Source organism: Pan troglodytes, chromosome 3 (genome assembly GCF_028858775.2).
Source record: "Pan troglodytes isolate AG18354 chromosome 3, NHGRI_mPanTro3-v2.0_pri, whole genome shotgun sequence".
Classification (NCBI taxonomy): Eukaryota; Metazoa; Chordata; class Mammalia; order Primates; family Hominidae; genus Pan; species Pan troglodytes.
Window position 1 is genome coordinate 114080132 of NC_072401.2, and position 17656 is coordinate 114097787.

General features: G+C 38.6%; 1 protein-coding gene across 6 annotated transcripts in view; it reads right to left on the reverse strand.

The window, feature by feature from the left end:
- ZGRF1 (zinc finger GRF-type containing 1) overlaps window positions 1-17656 on the reverse strand; it is a 103119-nt gene that overhangs the window by 82272 nt on the left and 3191 nt on the right. For 5 of the 6 annotated variants that reach the window (XR_010156669.1, XM_009448147.4, XM_009448148.5 and 2 more), the window contains exons 2-6: window positions 16627-16713; window positions 15393-15473; window positions 7258-7317; window positions 3441-3629; window positions 878-3128 (exon numbers count right to left, since the gene is read on the reverse strand). Coding sequence is in view for 5 of the 6 variants with exons in the window: in XM_009448147.4 (XP_009446422.2) it covers window positions 878-3128; window positions 3441-3629; window positions 7258-7317; window positions 15393-15473; window positions 16627-16647 (2602 nt within the window). In the remaining variant the exon portion in view is untranslated. Of the gene's footprint in view, window positions 1-877; window positions 3129-3440; window positions 3630-7257; window positions 7318-13217; window positions 13475-15392; window positions 15474-16626; window positions 16714-17656 lie in introns of all 6 variants that reach the window. The other variant, XM_063809753.1, reaches the window with a different exon arrangement.

Here is a 17656-nt window from a genome sequence, read left to right on the forward strand (position 1 = left end):
GAGTGGTGGCTCACGCCTATATTCCCAACACTTTGGGAGGCCGAGGTGGGCAGATCACAAGGTCAGGAGTTCAAGACCAGCCTGGCCAACATAGTGAAACCCCGTCTCTACTAAAAATACAAAACAATTAGCTGGGCGTGGTGGTGGGTGCCTGTAATTCCAGCTACTCAGGAGACTGAGGCAGGAGAATCACTTGAACCCAGGAGGTGGAGGTTGCAGTGAGCCGAGATCGCGCCACTGCACTCCAGCCTGGATGACAAGAGTGAAACTGTCTTAAAAAAAAAAAAAAGACATAATTGTGGAACGGAGGAAAGAGGAAAAGAACTCTGTGGTATAGGATTGGAATTAGAGGTATCAATATGAACTCACTTTTTTAAAAAAATGTATTCCCTAGTACCTGTCCAAAAATGAATAAGAATAGATTTAATTAGCTAAGCATGGTGGTGCATGCCTGCAATCCCAACTACTTGGGAGGCAGAGGTTGCAGTGTGTCACTCCAGCCTGGGTGACAGTGAGACTGTCTCCAAAATAAAAAAAAGATTGACATATACACACACATACGTACATATATATGTACATTTTTTGACATATATTCACATAAATGTGCCAATATATGCTTATATACGTATAGAATATTTATGGAAGGATGTTCTAGAAGAAAACTGTAGCGAATTCTGAAGGGTAGACTAAGGGATGTGGTTGGATGGGGACTTTTCATTGCTACTATTCTCTATTAATATTGGTTTTACCAAGTGCATGTATTACCTATTTAAACACTATGTAATTCTTTAATGTATCACCCAGAGCTAATATCTTCTTTCTTTATAGCTCAAAGACCTATAAAGAAAACAATCCAAAATAGACATGCAATTCTAACCTTCAGGACTGCTATCTGGCTCATACGTCTGTTGAGTTCCTTGCTGAAAGACAGTATTTTTCTTTTTCAATATTTCCAAGCTGTCTAAAGCAGTACTGTGTTCAGATAGCGACTTTAAAATAGAAATGGTATTTACTAATCCAGAAAGTTCTGAAGAATTTCTAGGATTCCAGTATTGTTTGCCTTCTCTGGCAGTTTCAACCTCAACATGGTCAGGGGGTGGACTTCTAATCTTTCCCAAATCTTCAGGTTCAGATATATGTGCTTCTGTGTCTTTGGAAATAAGATGCTTCTTTCCCAGTGGGTAAAACAAAGAACTGGAAATGTGGGTATTTGATTTATCAAGTGCAATACATTCATAGTGATTCTGATTGGTATTTAATAGTTGGACACTGTTGTCACTACTAGAAGTTGAGGGTAAAACATGTTCATCATTTTTGTCTAAGTCACTTCCCAAAATAAAAGGCTGAGGTTGAGCATTTTCTGAAAATAGATTACTGTTTTCAGCAATCTGGTTTTGAATATGAGGAATATGTAAATTCATGTTTATACCTTTAGATTTATTCGGGGGTAAAGCAAAATCATAGTTAATTCTGACTTCTTGAATAGGTTTATTAGCATCTTCTTTATTATCTCCGTATACAGCATCAGTCCACTTGAAAGATTCAAAATTGCTTAATGTGTCACTATACTCCTCTATTTCTTTTCCTCTGTTTTCAGTTTTACATATTCCCATGTCAAAACCCACATAAGTTTTATCACAAAACTGTGATGGCAGAGTCTCTTTAACAGGAAATGTCACTGTAGGTTTGTCACTAACAGATGTTAAGAATGGCAAATGTTCACCCTCAATCTCTTCACAGTTTGTATTCTCAGACCTCTTTTGAAAACATGAATTGCCATCATTAACCAAAATGTCCTTTACCCAACTCTCTGAATCCTGGGAAATTTTGTTGCTTTCCTGTGATTCTTCCTCAGTGTCACTGGTCTCAAAATTGTTCAGATTAAAAGTTACCTCCAAAAATGGTTGTGTTACATTACTCAGAGATTCATGAATACTATTAAGACTTTCATTATCCATTTTACTTTCAGAAATCATGTCTGTAATGTCATCAGAGATCCTAGAATTATTACTAGATTCAATTTGGAGATGTTTCAGTTCTGGCAGAGATGACTCTGATTGTTCACACTCCTTTTCCAGTGTTCCACATGTATTTACCTCCTGAGCATTTTCTTTAATGAGAACTGATCCTTTAATGCACCCCTTGTCATTTTGATTAAAAGGTATTTTATTATCTTCTTGAATGTCGGATTCTGATAATATACCATCATTTTCTGCACTGCTACAAGTAACCTGTAAGCTACTGCTTTCATTGAATGAAGGAATTTCTAATTTTACTTCCTGATTCCAGGATGGATCATTATTACCGACTGACTGGTCTACATTATACTTTTTCCTCTCTTCAGCACATGTTTCAACGAACTGTATATTTTTTTGTAATGAAAGGTCTTTCAAATTAGAATTTACATCATCTTCCTGGGCCTTGGGTTTCCTTTCTGTATCATTCCCATCTACAGTAGAAGAATGTATAGGTGAACTCTGTGAGGATAAATACATGGCCCACCGGCTTTTATTTCTCATGGTATTTTCTGATTGATGCTGGTAGTATAAATTTTCTGTGCTCTTCATCTCAGCACACTCTTCCTGTTGAATTAGGTACTTTGGTTTAGTAGCAATTTTTAAACTTCCTTGTGGTTGTCTTTGAGGAAAACACTCTGTCATCTCAGAATTTAGTTCCTCACATGAACTAGATGATTCGGACTTCAGAAGAGCTAATATCTGTGCTTTGCTTCTGATGTTTTGTGAAACTCCTGAATAGTGAGATGCCAAACTATCTCTTTTCACAGGCTCATTGGTCAGTAAAGAGTCTGAAAGCTTATTTCCAGAATTGACAGGAGAGCAAAAATAATTTTCTTCACACAGCACTTCTGGGTTAATCTGGAAGGATGGAGAAAAAACTGAAGAAAAATCCATGGCATTTCTCTCCCTGTTCTTGTAAGTCACAATGTTCTCAGGGTCTGCCAGTATATTATTTACATCTTTCTTGCCAACAGTAGGAAACAAAGGAGGCATGCTGTAGAATGGAGAAAAAATAGTAGGGCCAGTTTTCTTAGCCTCATGTGATGCAGCTGATTCACCACTTTCCATAATAACCATTTTCTTTGGAACCTGACGTGGTCCTTGAAAACCCTGAAAATATTAAAATAACTGTTAGGTGTACCATTACCCATTAAGAAAATGTGAAATGAACTGGCTAAGAAAAAAAAAAGGAAAAGGATTGTTTCTGGTTTGCCTAAGGTAAAGTAATAACTCAGATTTAAAGTTTGTCAAAGTACATTCATTTGTAATAAGATTTTTCAAAGTAGGGTTTACTTCCTTTCTACCTAAGTATACTATGAAGTGCCCTTTGAATGACAGAGTACAATAACTTCAAAATTCACTACTTTTTGAGACAATTTTATAAATATATTTTGATATATTATTTTCCATAGCAAAACTTACAGTAAACTTCCTTTTTAAGCCAGAGGGCTGACATCCAAGAGATCGGCCAGAGGATATAAATGTCCTTGAATTTAACTCTGGTGCTTCTTTATTGACATTCTGCTTAACAGTACCTATGGCTCCAGCAACTTTAACCTCTTCAACTGTGATTAAGTATCGATCACTTTCTAAGTCATCTCCAGGTTTCACCTGGAAGAATAAATGTCAAAATCACATACATCTAATTATTTGATTATCTATGTATTCCAGGATGCTCACTAGCACTAAGACACAATGGGTGTTCAATAAATAGGTGTTGAACGAATAAATCAGTAACTAAAGTCTTCAATTATTTATTATTATGTACTCATTAACTATCAATAAGCACAAAAAAGGACAATAATATAATTTTAAAATTTCTCTAATTTGTTTATTCAACAACACATATTAGAGCTAGGTGTGGTAGCTCACACCCGTAATCGCAAGACTTTGGGAGACCAAGGCAAGAGGATTGCTTGAGGCCAAGATTATGAGACCAGCCTGGGCAAAATATTGAGATCCTGTCTCTACAAAAAATTTTTATTTCAAATTAGCCTGGGCTGGATGGGATGGCTTATGCCTGTAATCCCAGCACTAAGGACACCAAGGCAGGGGGATTGCTTGAAGCCAGGAGGTCAAGACCACCCTAGTCAACATAGCAAGACCCTGTCTCTACAAAAAACTTTTAAAAAAATTAGCCATGCATGGTGGCATGCACCTATAGTCCCAGCTATTTGGGGGGAATGAGGTGGGAGGATGATTTCAGACTAGGAGGTCAAGGCTGCAGTGAGCAGTTTTCACACCACTGCTCTCTAGCCTAGGTGACAAAAGAGTGAGACCCTGTCTCAAAAAAAAAAAAAAAAAATTAGCCAGGCATGGTGGCATGTTCCTATAGTCTCAGCTACTTGAAAGGCTGAGGTGGAAGGATCCCTTGAGCCCAGGAGTTTGAGGCTATAGTAAGCTATGATCACACTACCATACTCCAACCTGGATGACAGAGTGAGACAATGTCTCTAAAAACAAAATTAAATTAGTAAATAAATATTACATACTGGGGACCTATATAAGGCCCCTTGTTACATGCTAGGGATACAAAGACAAACAAGAACAAAATACCCCCTCTCAAGCAATTCACTTAGAATCCATACAACTAAGTGTAACTTTTCAAAAATTAGAGTTATTACCAACTATATATCTTTAAATGAATAAGATACTCATAATTATCACAAATTAAACATTATTATAAATCATTACAGTTGCTTAATCATATTCCAAAAATGCATTTTAATCATGTTAATGAGCAAATGCAGTACTTGCCACCACCTCTGACTGCGGCATAAAAATAAGATTATCGCCAGACGCAGTGGCTCACACCTGTAATCCTAGCACTTTGGGAGGCCGAGGTGGACAGATCACCTGAGGTTGGGAGTTTGAGACCAGCCTGACCAACATGGTGAAACCCCGTCTCTACTAAAAATACAAAACAAATTAGCCGGGTGTGGTGGTGCATGCCTGTAATCCCAGCCACTCAGGAGGCTGAGGCAGGAGAATCATTTGAACCCGGGAGGCAGAGGTTGCGGTGAGGTGAGATCGCGCTATTGCACTCTAGCCTGGGCAACAAGAGCGAAACTCCATCTCAAAAAAAAAAAAAATTATCAGCTGAATTTGAAAATACACAAATCTATATCAGATTAATATTTTACTAATGAAATGATTTTTTTTTTCTTTGAGATGGAGTTTTGCTCTTGTTGCCCAGTCTGGAGTGCAACAGCGCAATCTCGGCTCACCAAACCTCCGCCTCCCGGGTTCAAGCGATTCTCCTACCTCAGCCTCCCAAGCAGCTGGGATTGCAGGCATGCACCACCACGTCCAGCTAATTTTTTGTATTTTTAGTAGAGAAGGGGTTTCTCCATGTTGGTCAGGCTGGTCTTGAACTCCTGACCTCAGGTGATCCGCCTGCCTCGGCCTCCCAAAGTGCTAGGATTACAGGCGTGAGCCACCGCGCCCGGCCTGAAATGATTTTTAAGATGAAATAATACTAGTTACCACCAATCAGACCATATACTAAGATACTGATTCTCCTAGACCCTTTTAAAAATACATAAAAGTAACATAACCACTACTGATGTCATGTAAAATTTCAAAATGAATACTATGGCCAAAAATCAACATTGTCATCATCACAGTATGCATTTTAACACATTTAGAATCACTGTACTAGACTACGTGTGGTGGCTCATGCCTGTAATCCCAGCACTTTAGGAGGCCAAGGCACGTGGATCACTTGAGGTCAGGAGTTCAAGACCAGCCTGGCCAACATGGTGAAACCCCACCTCTACTAAAAATACAAAAAATTAGCTGGGCATGGTGGCACACGCCTGTAATCTCAGCTACTTGGGAGGCTGAGGAAGGAGAATCGCTGGAACCCAGTAGGCAGAGGCTGCAATGAGCCAAGATTATGCCACCACACTCCAGCCTGGGCAACAGAGGGAGACTCCATCTCGAAAAAAAAAAAAAAAAAAAAAAAAATCACTGTACTAACTAAAACTGCTAGGCACTTTACAGAAATTATTTCTAACCTTCAGACCGACCCTGTAAAATCTGTCTGTGATCTACATTTTACATCAGAGAAGTTAGACATAGAGAGTTTAGGTGGGCCAGGAAGTATTTAGAACTGGGAAATGAACCCAGAATGACCAACTTTAATATCCTAACTCTTCACTAAAACATGCCTTTAGTTCTCTTTCCATGCTTTTTCCTCTTTGAGAGAAAAAACACAAACTATGTATTTGAGAGAATACTTTATTTATGCATTTATTTTTAACCTTTAAGTTCAGGAGTACATGTGCAGGTTTGTTATATAGGTAAACCCGTGTCATGGCGGTTTATTATACAGATTATTTCATCACCCAAGTATTAAGTCTAGTACCCATTATTTTTCCTGATCCTCTTCCTCCTCCTACCCTCTCTCCGTTTTTCAGTAGGCCTCAGTGTCTGTTGTTCCCCTTTGTCCATGCATTCTCATCATTTAGCTCCCACTTACATGTGAGAACATGTAATATTTGGTTCCCACTTACATGTGAGAACATGTAATATTTGGTTTTCTATGTTCCTGCATTAGTTTGCTAAGGATAATGACCTCCAGCTCCATCCATATTCCTGCAAAAGAACATGATCTCATTCTTTTTTATGGCTGTATAATATTTAATGGTGTATTTCTATCTCATTTTCTTTATCCAGTCTATCACTGATAGGCATTTAGGCTGATTCCATGTCTTTGCTATTGTGAATAGTGCTACAATGAACATACACATACATGTGTCTTTATGGTAGAACAACTTATATTCCTTTGGGTATATACCCAGTTATAGTACTCCTGGGTTGAATGGTAGTTCTGTTTTTAGGTGAGAGAATATTATACTTAAATGAGAATATGTCACAAAAAATTTCCCACAGTAGACCTCTGCCTATGAAAAAATCATGTAGTAGAATTAGAATCGCCTCCTAGGATCAAATTTCAGCCTTCCTACCACTGTTACTCTATGAACATGAGCAAGTTACTTAACCTTTCTGCACTGCACTCCTAATCTATAAAAATCAGTTTTTTTTTAGATTATAAAAAATCAGTTGTAGAGATTAAAGGAAACAATATCTAAAAGGTTTTAGCACAGTCTAGCTATAATGTTCAACAAATACTATTAGTATTAATATTATGACGACACTAACAATATTCATAAAGTAGGTATTTAAAGAGATTTTTAAATAATAACTTAAAAATAAGATAAACACACTAAAATACCTCAAGGCATTTAAGAAACAGACTCTCCAAACATGCTCCTTTGTCATCATATAAAATTGCCTGTATGAAAACAAAATAAATGTTAAAAAGGAACAACACAATTATGCTTTTCTTAAACTTCTTCAAGAGGAAATAACTAATTGTTATATAAGTAATCATATAATGAAAGGATTACATTTGTTGAACTTGGATTTGAAAATTCATCTATTTTGAATGTTTATTATGCATCAGTCTGTTTAAGAGAGTAAAGGCATACATAAAAGAAATTCGGGCAACCCGCTCGGGTCCCCTTCCACGCTGTGGAAGCTTCGTTCTTTCGCTCTTCGCAATAAATCTTGCTGCTGCTCCAAAAAAAAAAAAAAAGGAATTCAAGAACTTAATTCCTACCAGGAGGATATTAGAATGAAACTGGGAAGAGGCTGGGCATGGTGGCTCATGCCTGTAATCCCAGCATTTTGGGAGGCCAAAGCAGGTGGATCACCTGAGGTCTAGACCAGCCTGGCCAACATGGCAAAACCCCATCTCTACTAAAAATACAGGCTGAGGCAGGAGAATTGCTTGAACCCAGGTGACAGGGTTGCAGTGAGCCGAGATCGCGCCACTGCATTCCAGCCTGGGCAACAGAGTGAGACTCCACCTCAATTAAAAAAAAAAAATTGGGAAGAAATTATAATTGAAACACATTAAAGGGGACAAACAGGAGACAAGATCATTTTAAGAGATTATTGCAATGGGATGGTATACAGGATGAAGGAGATGATTAGCACTTAAGATATTGACATTTGGGAGGATAAGACAATTATTTATGAGGTATAATGAATAAAATTTGTTAAATGTGAGGGGTAAGGGGGGAAAAAAGGATGCTAAGGTGATTACCATTTTCTAGCTTTTCCCTTATATCTGTAGCCCTTTTTCATAGCAATTTTTCCACTAGCCCCTTTAATATTGGTGTTTCCATCAGTTTGGAAAACAGTTTGGCAATTCCTTGAAAGATTAAAGTTCACACATGACCCAGCAATTCCACTCCTAGGTGTATACCCAAGAGAAATAAAAACATATGTCTATACAAAAACTTGCACATTAATGCTCATAGCAGCATTATTCATAATAGCCAAAAAGTTGAAGTAACCCAAATGTATATCAACTGTATTATGAATGGATAAATAAAACATGACGTATTGGGCTTGGTACACGGCTCATGGTGTTAATCCCAGATACTCCAGGTACTCTGCAGGCTGAGATGCAAGGATTATCTGAGACCAGAGGTTCAAGATCAATCCAGGGAACGAAGCAAGGCTCTATCTCTAAAAAAATTTTTTTATTAGCCAGACATGGTGGTGCAAGCCTAAGTAGTCCCAACTACTTCGGAAGCTAAGGCGGAAGGATTGTTTGAGCCTAAGGGTTTGAGGCTACAGTGAACTATGATTGCACCACTGCAATCCAGCCTGGGCGACAGAGCAAGACCCTGTCTATTTAAAAAAAGAAAATCGCCAGGCGCGGTGGCTCAAGCCTGTAATCCCAGCACTTTGGGGGGCCGAGGCGGCGGATCACAAGGTCAAGAGATCGAGACCATCCTGCTAACACGGTGAAACCCCATCTCTACTAAAAATACAAAAAAATTAGCCGGGCGCGGTGGCAGGCGCCTGTAGTCCCAGCTATTCGGGAGGCGGAGGCAGGAGAATGGCGTGAAACCCGGGAGGCGGAGCTTGCAGTAAGCCGAGATCGCGCCACTGCACTCCGGCCTGGGCGACAGAGCGAGACTCCGTCTCAAAAAAAAAAAAAAGAAAGAAAAGAAAATCATGCCAGGCGTGGTGGCTCACGTCTGTAATCCCAGCACTTTGGGAGGCTGAGGCGGGCAGATCACCTGAGGTCAGGAGTTCGAGACCAGCCTGACCAACACGGAGAAACCCCGTCTCTACTAAAATACAAAATTAGCCAGCCTTGGTGGCACATGCCTGTAATCCCACCTTCTCAGGAGGCTGAGGCAGGAGAATCGCTTGAACTGGGGAGGTGGATGTTGTGGTGAGCTGAGATCACGCCATTGCACTCCAGCCTGGGCAACAAGAACGAAACTCCGTCTCAAAAAAAAAAAAAAAGTTATACGGCAATAAAAAATAAAATATATATGAAGATACATGCTTCAACATGGAAGAACCCTGAAAATATTATGCTAAATAAGACTTATTCACAAAAGACTACTTATTATATAATTTCATTGATGCAAAAATGTCCAGAATAGGTAAATCTATAGAGACAGTAAGTAGATTTGTGTTTGCATAGGGCTGGGGGCTGGGTACTGAGTAGTAATTTCCAATGAGTATGAGATTTCTTTTGGTGGTGACAAAAATATGCCAAATTTAAATTGTGCTAATGGTTGCAAAACTGTGAAAATACTAAAAATCACTGAACGGGTGAATCGAAAAGTGTGTGAAGTGTGAATTATATCTCAATAAAGCTGTTAAAAAAAATGGTATTCTTGTCCCTCTATTCTTTTAATTTGATACACCCTCCCTGAGCACTATCATCCATATAAATCAGATCATGTTATGCTCCTGCTCAAATCATTCCCATGTCTCTACAGCTCCTAAGAATAACAAAAGTTCTTTCCATAGCCAGTGAGGCTTATATAATCCCCTTTATCTCCATTCTCGCCCTTGCTCACTCCGTTCCAACCACACTAATGTCCTTGTTATTGCCTTTCACTAGACATACATATGCATTTAATTTAGTGGTCTGTCTCCTCCACGTTATTTCCATGAAGTCAGGGATTTATTTGTTTTGTTCCCTGCTGTATTTCTTAGAACAGTGTGCAACTCACTCGGATGCTCAAAAAATATTTGTTGAACAAATGAATCCACTCCAATTGTTTCAAATACCATCTAAAAGCCAAGGACTTCCAATCTATACTAGTAGTCAGGAACTCCTTCCAGAGGTCTGGGTCTCTACAGCTAATTACGTGAGTGCTTCTATGATACTTCAAATTTATTTATTTATTTTATTTTAATTTTTTTTTCTTTTTTTGAGACTGAGTCTTGCTCTATCGCTCAAGCTACAGTGCAGTGGCATGATCTCAGATCACTGCAACCTCCACCTCCCAGATTCAAGCGATTCTCGGGCCTCAATCTCTTGAGTAGCTGGAATTACAAGCACCCGCCACCATGCCTGGCTAATTTTTATATTTTTAGTAGAGACGGGGTTTCACCACGTTAACCAGGCTGGCCTGGTCTCAAACTCCTGACCTCAAGTGATCTGCCCACTTTGGCCTCCCAAAGTACTAGGATTACAGGCATGAGCCACCGTGCCCAGCCTCAAATTTATTATGTTCAAAATGGAACTAAAAATCTTGATTGTTCCCATTCACTTATTTTTCTTTTTGAAATATTTCATTTTGGGAAATAAATACACAAACCTAAAAGTCATTCTGGATCCTCTTCTCACCTTCTATATCCAAGATCTAAGAGGCTATGCTTTCATAATTTCTCTATAATCATTCTTTTCCTCCATTGCCATTGCAAATGCCTGCTTGGTCAGACCTCCATTAATTTTTGTCTAGATTATTCTACAGCCTCTATTATAAGTCTCTGAAATCCAATCTGACTTTCATCCTACACAACTTTTACACTGCTGCCAAACCAATCTTTCTAAAATACAAATATAGTCGGGCACGGTGGCTCATGTCTGTAATCCCAGCACTTTAAGAAGCTGAGGCGGGTGGATCATATGAGGTCGAGAGTTTGAGACCAACCTGGCCAACATGGTGAAACCCGTCTCTACCAAAAATACAAAAATTAGCCAAGTGTGGTGGCACATGCTTGTAATCCCAGCTAGTCAGGAGGCTGAGGCCCAAGAATCACTTGTGCCCAGGAGGCAGAGGCTGTAGTGAGCCGAGATCGTGCCACTGCACTCCAGCCTAGGTGACAGTGGAAGACTTCTACTCAAAAAAATAGAATAAAATAAAATACAAATATGATATGTCACTCTTCTTCTCATAATTCTTCATTAGCTCCTGGGGCTGAGCATATAAAATTCTTCATGATATGGTTCCTGTCTACCACTTTAGCTTTATACTGCATCATTTCCCAATATGCGGCCTTCATTTCAGCTATATTTAAATGCTTATAGTTCCCCACATTTCGTATCATTTCATACATTCATGTTGTTGGAACTAGGATACAATCTTCAGCTCCCTTCCCCCTAACTTAGCAATTTTGTTTATAAAACAGAACAAAAAATATATATATATGCTTCATCTGGAAAGACTTCTCTGAACCAGAGACAGATCTAAATGTCTCTACCTTGTAATCTCATAGAATCCTAAACAAACATATTATGATCCTTATGCCCTTAGTCAAAAATTAGATAAAAGTCCCTTGAAGACAAGAATTATAATAACAAACTACCATTCATTGCGTGCTCAGGATGTGGCAGGTACTTCGTTAAGGTCTTTACGTGTTTCTTATTTTAATCCTTAAGACAACTTTATGAAGCATCATTTTCCCCATTTTACAAAGAAAGAACAGAGGCACTGAGATTACTCCCCCAAAATTATACATCTAATAAGAGAAGAGCCAGAATTGAAACTGAGGTCTACTTGACATTTGATGCTAACTGCTCTTCTACTCTGCATCCACCTATCTTATTTGACTTTTCCCACTGTCTACCAATAATATGTTGGTTGGTTGATGACTTATTCAGTGGAAGATGAATAACTTTGACAGAATTTAGATAGAGAAAAGGCATAACTAGCAAGAGAAGAATATAAGCAATAGCCTGCATTTAAGATTGAGGGCGTTATTTAGGAAACAGTGAGATAATTAACTTGCCTGGAACATAGAAACTTTCAGGGACTAACTTGAATCTATCTTGTTTTCCTATAACCTACTTGTGTGAGATATATAATGGGCACTCAACAAATGTATGCTATAGTTGAAGATAAAGTTGGATAATAGCACTAGCATGACCATAATAATTTGGAACCAGAAGACAATACAAAGGATATGCAGAATCCAATCAGATGGCTTTTAAATATCTACAAGATTTTAAAGACACTGGATCTAAAGAAAAAGGCAGAATATAAAAGAAAAAGTTATATAGAATAGCATCAGACACTGAATGAATTAGTTTATGTATTTAAAAAAACATGTGGATATGCAAAGACCTGAATATTCATCTATTTAAATTAGAAGAATTAATCACATGACTTGAACATAGCGATATTAACTATGAGACCACCACCTTTAAAGAGCGTAGACTTGGAGATCCTGTTGTTACTACAATTAAACACAAGGCTTGACATGTCCCTTGGTGATGGTGTTCAAGTTATCCTGATTTTCTATAGCCCTGGGTCTCAAATTTCAATCCAAAATCTTATTAGCAGCCTCAGTTCATTGATATAACCCCAGTTTACTTGGGTAACAAGTTTTTTACTCAACGTGAAAGTACCCTCTAACTCCTGAAACATTTAGAACTGGATATAGAGATAATGAAGTAATTCGAAACAAAAATGTCAATACTTTTGAATTATGATCATGAATAGATTTTAGTTATTGGCCAATCTGACATTAGGTAATCCGATATTTAAAATGTTTGAGCCAGGCGCGGTGGCTTATGCCTGTAATCCCAATACTTTGGGAGGCCAAGGCAGGCAGACGGCTTGAGCTCAGGAGTTTGAGACCAGCCTGGCCAACATGGTGAAACCCTGTCTCTACAAAAAATGTAAAAATTGCCAGGTGAGGTGGTGTGTGCCTGTGGTTCCAGCTACTTGGGATGCTGAGGTGGGAGGATCACTTGAGCCTAGGAGGTGGAGGTTGCAGAGAGCAGAGATTGCACCGCTGCACTCCAGCCTGAGTGACAGAGTTAGTTCTGTCTCAAAAGACAAACAAACAAAAGAAAAACTAATAAAATATTTGTGTTATTTTTAATTTTAAAAAGCTACTTTTGCCAGGCACAGTGGCTCATACCTGTAATACCAGCACTTTAGGAGGCTGAGGTGGGTGGATCACTTGAGGTCAGGAGTTCGAGACCAGCCTGGCCAACATGGTGAAACTCCATCTCTACTAAAAACACAAAAATTAGCCAGGCATGGTGGTGGGCGCTTGTAATCCCAGCTACTCAGGAGGCTGAGGCAGGATAATCACTTGAACCTTGGATGCAGAGGTTGTAGTGAGCCAAGACTGTGCCACTGCACTCCAGCCTGGGCAACAGAGCAAGACTCTGTCTAAAAAAAGAAGAAGAAAAAAAAAGCACTTAGTTTTTTCAACTTAAGTTGCTTGAACATTAAGCTAAAACCCTACTGAAAGTAACTGTTTAACTTAACTAGGTTTACAAATTTAATAGGATTACATAAATTGAACTTGAAGGCTTAAGGCAAAATTAGTTTTTTAATTTGCTGTTTTAACAAATTAAATATTAAGAAACAGTAGGGCCAGGCGCAGTGGCTCAGGCCAGGCGCAGTGGCTCACGCCTGTAATCCCAGCACTTTGGGAGGCCTAGGGAGGTGGATTACCTGAAGTCAGGAGTTCAAGACCAGCCTGACCAACATGGTGAAACTCCGTGTCTATTAAAAATACAAAAAGTAGCTGAGCATGGTTGCAAGTGCCTGTAATCTCAGCTACTCAGGAGGCTGAGGCAGGAGAATCACCTGAACCTGGGAGGCAGAGGCTTCAGTGAGCCGAGATTTTGCCACTGCACTCCAGCCTGGGCGACAAGAGCAAAAATCCATCTCAAAAAAAAAGAACAGAATATGGTTATCTTTAATTGCTAAACTGAGGAGTAGGGACTTCATTCAGGAGGCCACAGACATTGTCAATGTGTCCTATATAAAATTAGTGACTCAACTGTAATAAAGTTCTTTTTTAAAATTAGTAATATTTGGATCACCTGAGGTCAGGAGTTCAAGACCAGCCTGAACAACATGGCGAAACCCTGTCTCTACTAAAAATACAAAAAATTAGCCGGGCGTGGTGGTGGCACCTATAGTCCCAGCTACTTGGGGGGCTGAGGCAGAACTGCTCGAACATGGGAGGCGGAGGCTGCAGTGAGCCGAGATCATGCCACTGCACTCCAACCCGGGCAACAGAGTGAGATTCTGGCTCAAAAAAAAAAAAAAAAAAAATGACACAGTAGAATGGAGAATGGTTAGGACATGGGCCCTGGGGACAAAAAGCCTAGGTTCATATGTGGCTCCTCCACCTTCCAGCTTTGACCCTTGGGCAAGCTACTCCATCTCTCTGTACCCGTTTCATCTTCGGTAAAATAAAGATTAAAAGAATACCTAACTAGTAGGAGAGTTATGCAGACTAAGTAAGTTGATACTTTTAAAGCATTATGCCTAGCATATAATAAGCAGTTTATAACTTTTTAAAAACTTTTTTATTTACTTTTAATTTTTTTGTAGAGACAGAGTCTTGCTTCGCTGCCCAGGCTGGTCTTGAACTCCAGGCTTCAAGCAATCTTCCTGCCTCAGCCTCCCAACGTGGTGGGATTCCAGGTATGAGCCATGATGCCTGGCCTTATCATTTATGTTAGGAGCATTCCAATTCCACTCCTGGAGTTATTTTAAAAATATACAAAAAATTATCATTAACAATAGTCATTCAGCCGGGGGCAGTGGCTCACTCCTGTAATCCCAGAACTTTGGGAGGCTGAGGCAGGCAGCTCACCTGAGGTCAGGAGTTCGAGACCAGCCTGGGCAACATGGTGAAACCCCGTCTCTACTAAAAATACAAAAAAATTAGTCAGGCATGGTGTCGGGTGCCTGTAGTCCCAGCTACTTGGGAGGCTGAGGCAGGAGAATCGTTTGAACCCGGGAGGCAGAGTTTGCAGTGAGCCGAGATTGTGTCACTGCGCCCCAGCCTGGGTGACAGAGTAAGACTCTGTCTCAAAAAATATAAAAATAAATAACAATAGTTACTGCACTGTGCTACTGGATAACAGATCTTATTCTATCTATTAATGAACTATTTTTATAATGCACAAATTAACCACTGTGATATGGGGATCATTTGAAAATCTGTTTTCACATCATTTCAGTGTATGGATATATCTGACATTTTATCATGTACAGTTTTTTAAATATTCAATCAAAAATCGAGAACCTTGCTCTTGCACCCTGTAGTCAACTGCTTTGTACTCACTTTGTTTCCTAAGTGAGTGATCTTCAGAATTCCATCTTGCCACACTTTTGATTTCTTCATCTTTTGATGAGTATATAGAACCTTATTTCCAAAAATACAAAAGAAATGGTTTCCATTTATATATATTCAATGTTATGTATTTTATATATCCTTCCTACATACAAAATATATTTAAGGCACCTTTCATCAAAAAAAGGCACATACACCCATATCAATTTTTTAAATTTTAAAAACAAAAGCACAGATAGCATGACAATAACATTAAATATTAATTAAAAGAAATAAATAAGGGAAGGAAGGGAGAGAGAGAAGGAGAGGGAGGGAATAGGAGAGGAAATGGCAGGAGAAGGAAGAAAGGAGAGGAGAAATCCAAGGAAGAAACAAAAAAAGATAAATGAGCATTGAAAGTAATTTGAGCTCCCTAGTCATCAGTTGGAAGGGAAAAAAATTACTGGATTTCACAGTACTAATAATCTGTGCAGTTCTCAAAGTTTGGTCCAGAGACTCCTAGAGGTCTCCAAGACCTTTACAGGTATCTGTGAGGTCAAAACTATTTTCATGATGCTGTCTTTTCATCCTCACTCCTTCAGGGGTGCAGAATGAAGTTTCCCAGGATTATGTATATGCAATATTGTAAGATTCAATTGCAACCTGAATGTAGAAGAAACAAATATGAGAATCCAGTTGTCTTCCATTAAGCCAAATCATAAATACTTTTTACATTTCTGCTTTAACTTCTAGTATGAAAAACATCAATAGACGTAAGACCCTATATACACAAGTTATTTGGGGTCAATAATTTTCTAAGTGTTAAAGAGTCCCGAGACCAAATAGTGTGAGAACCGCTGATCTATACAGAAGACGGATGCCAGTTCTTCAAGAGAAAGAAATTGTTTCCCGGTCTCACACTTTCAAAGATTATGTTACAAAGGACTTTGTCTAATACTTGATCTTAGCCAAAAGGCTGAAAAGTGATGATTTTGTGTAACAAATATGAATAGTAGGTAACAGATAGGGTTACCAGATAAAATACTGTGCAATATTTGGGATCCTAATGCTAAAACAGGTATGCATTATTTGAAATTCAAATTTAACTGAGTAGCCTGTTTTTTGTTTTGTTTTTGCTAAATCTGGCAACACATCAAGATGTTTGTGAAACGCCTTTAAAAGAAAGAAGAAAGAAAGGGACAGAGGAAGGGAATTTCACCAAACTGTGAAAAATGGTAAAACTTACAATAAATTCTTGGCTTTCCATTATTTCTTCTGAAGTTATAAACCAGCTGGGTCCAGAAAATAGGAAATATTCAACTATTTATACCACCTAAAATTAAAAATGACATAAAATTTCAACCCTGTTTTTAAAAAAATATCAAATATAATTTTTCTCAATAAACTCCCAACCACAGACATGAATCAAGGAGTTCCAAGATTACCTAACTACCAAGGGAAACAGAGGTGTAATTATCTATCACTGAGGACACAGTAAAAGTGATACCATGCTGTGAAACAAGAATTTTTTCATAAGTAAAGAAAAAACTAAGTAAAATACATAAATTAACTTGTAGTCTGCATTTTTCCAGATGCATAATATGTATCAGAAAACACGAATTTGTCCTCCACATGTTTGGTTCCCTATAGCGCAAATTCAATTTTTAAAGTTTTCTGAATTGCTACGGTTACCACAAGATGGCCCCCTTGTGTTTTAAATTTTTCCTTTCACTTCTTGGCATCAATATACCGCAGTATCTAGGACCAATTACATAGTACCTCTGCAAGGAAAAATCTTTCCAACACTGTTGCAACAGTTACTGTAGTTGTTATGCTATTGGATAAAACTGTTTTTGTGGGCAAATCTGGAAATCTAAAATCACTGATGGTGATCCATGAAGAAGTAAACAGCCAAAGAAACATACTTTCTTTTTTTTCCCCTAAGGTGGTTCTCAAGATGTGACCCCTGGACCAACAGTATCATCTGGGAACTAGTAAGAAATGACCTATTAAGTCAGAAAGTCTGGGGTTGGGGGCCCAGCAGTCTGTGTTTTAAGAAGCCCTCCAAGTGATGCTGATGGACACTCAAGTTTGAGAATACAGACCTAAAAGACCTAGAAGGATTCAATAAAGCTGTAATTGTGATTTCAGTTCCTCTTTTAGACATATAAAATATGCCACTTACATATTATTTATAAGTTACATATATTTATTCAGTACTTACTATTGTGCCAGATATTATGCTAAAGTATTTAAATGGAAACTCTATCCTCCAT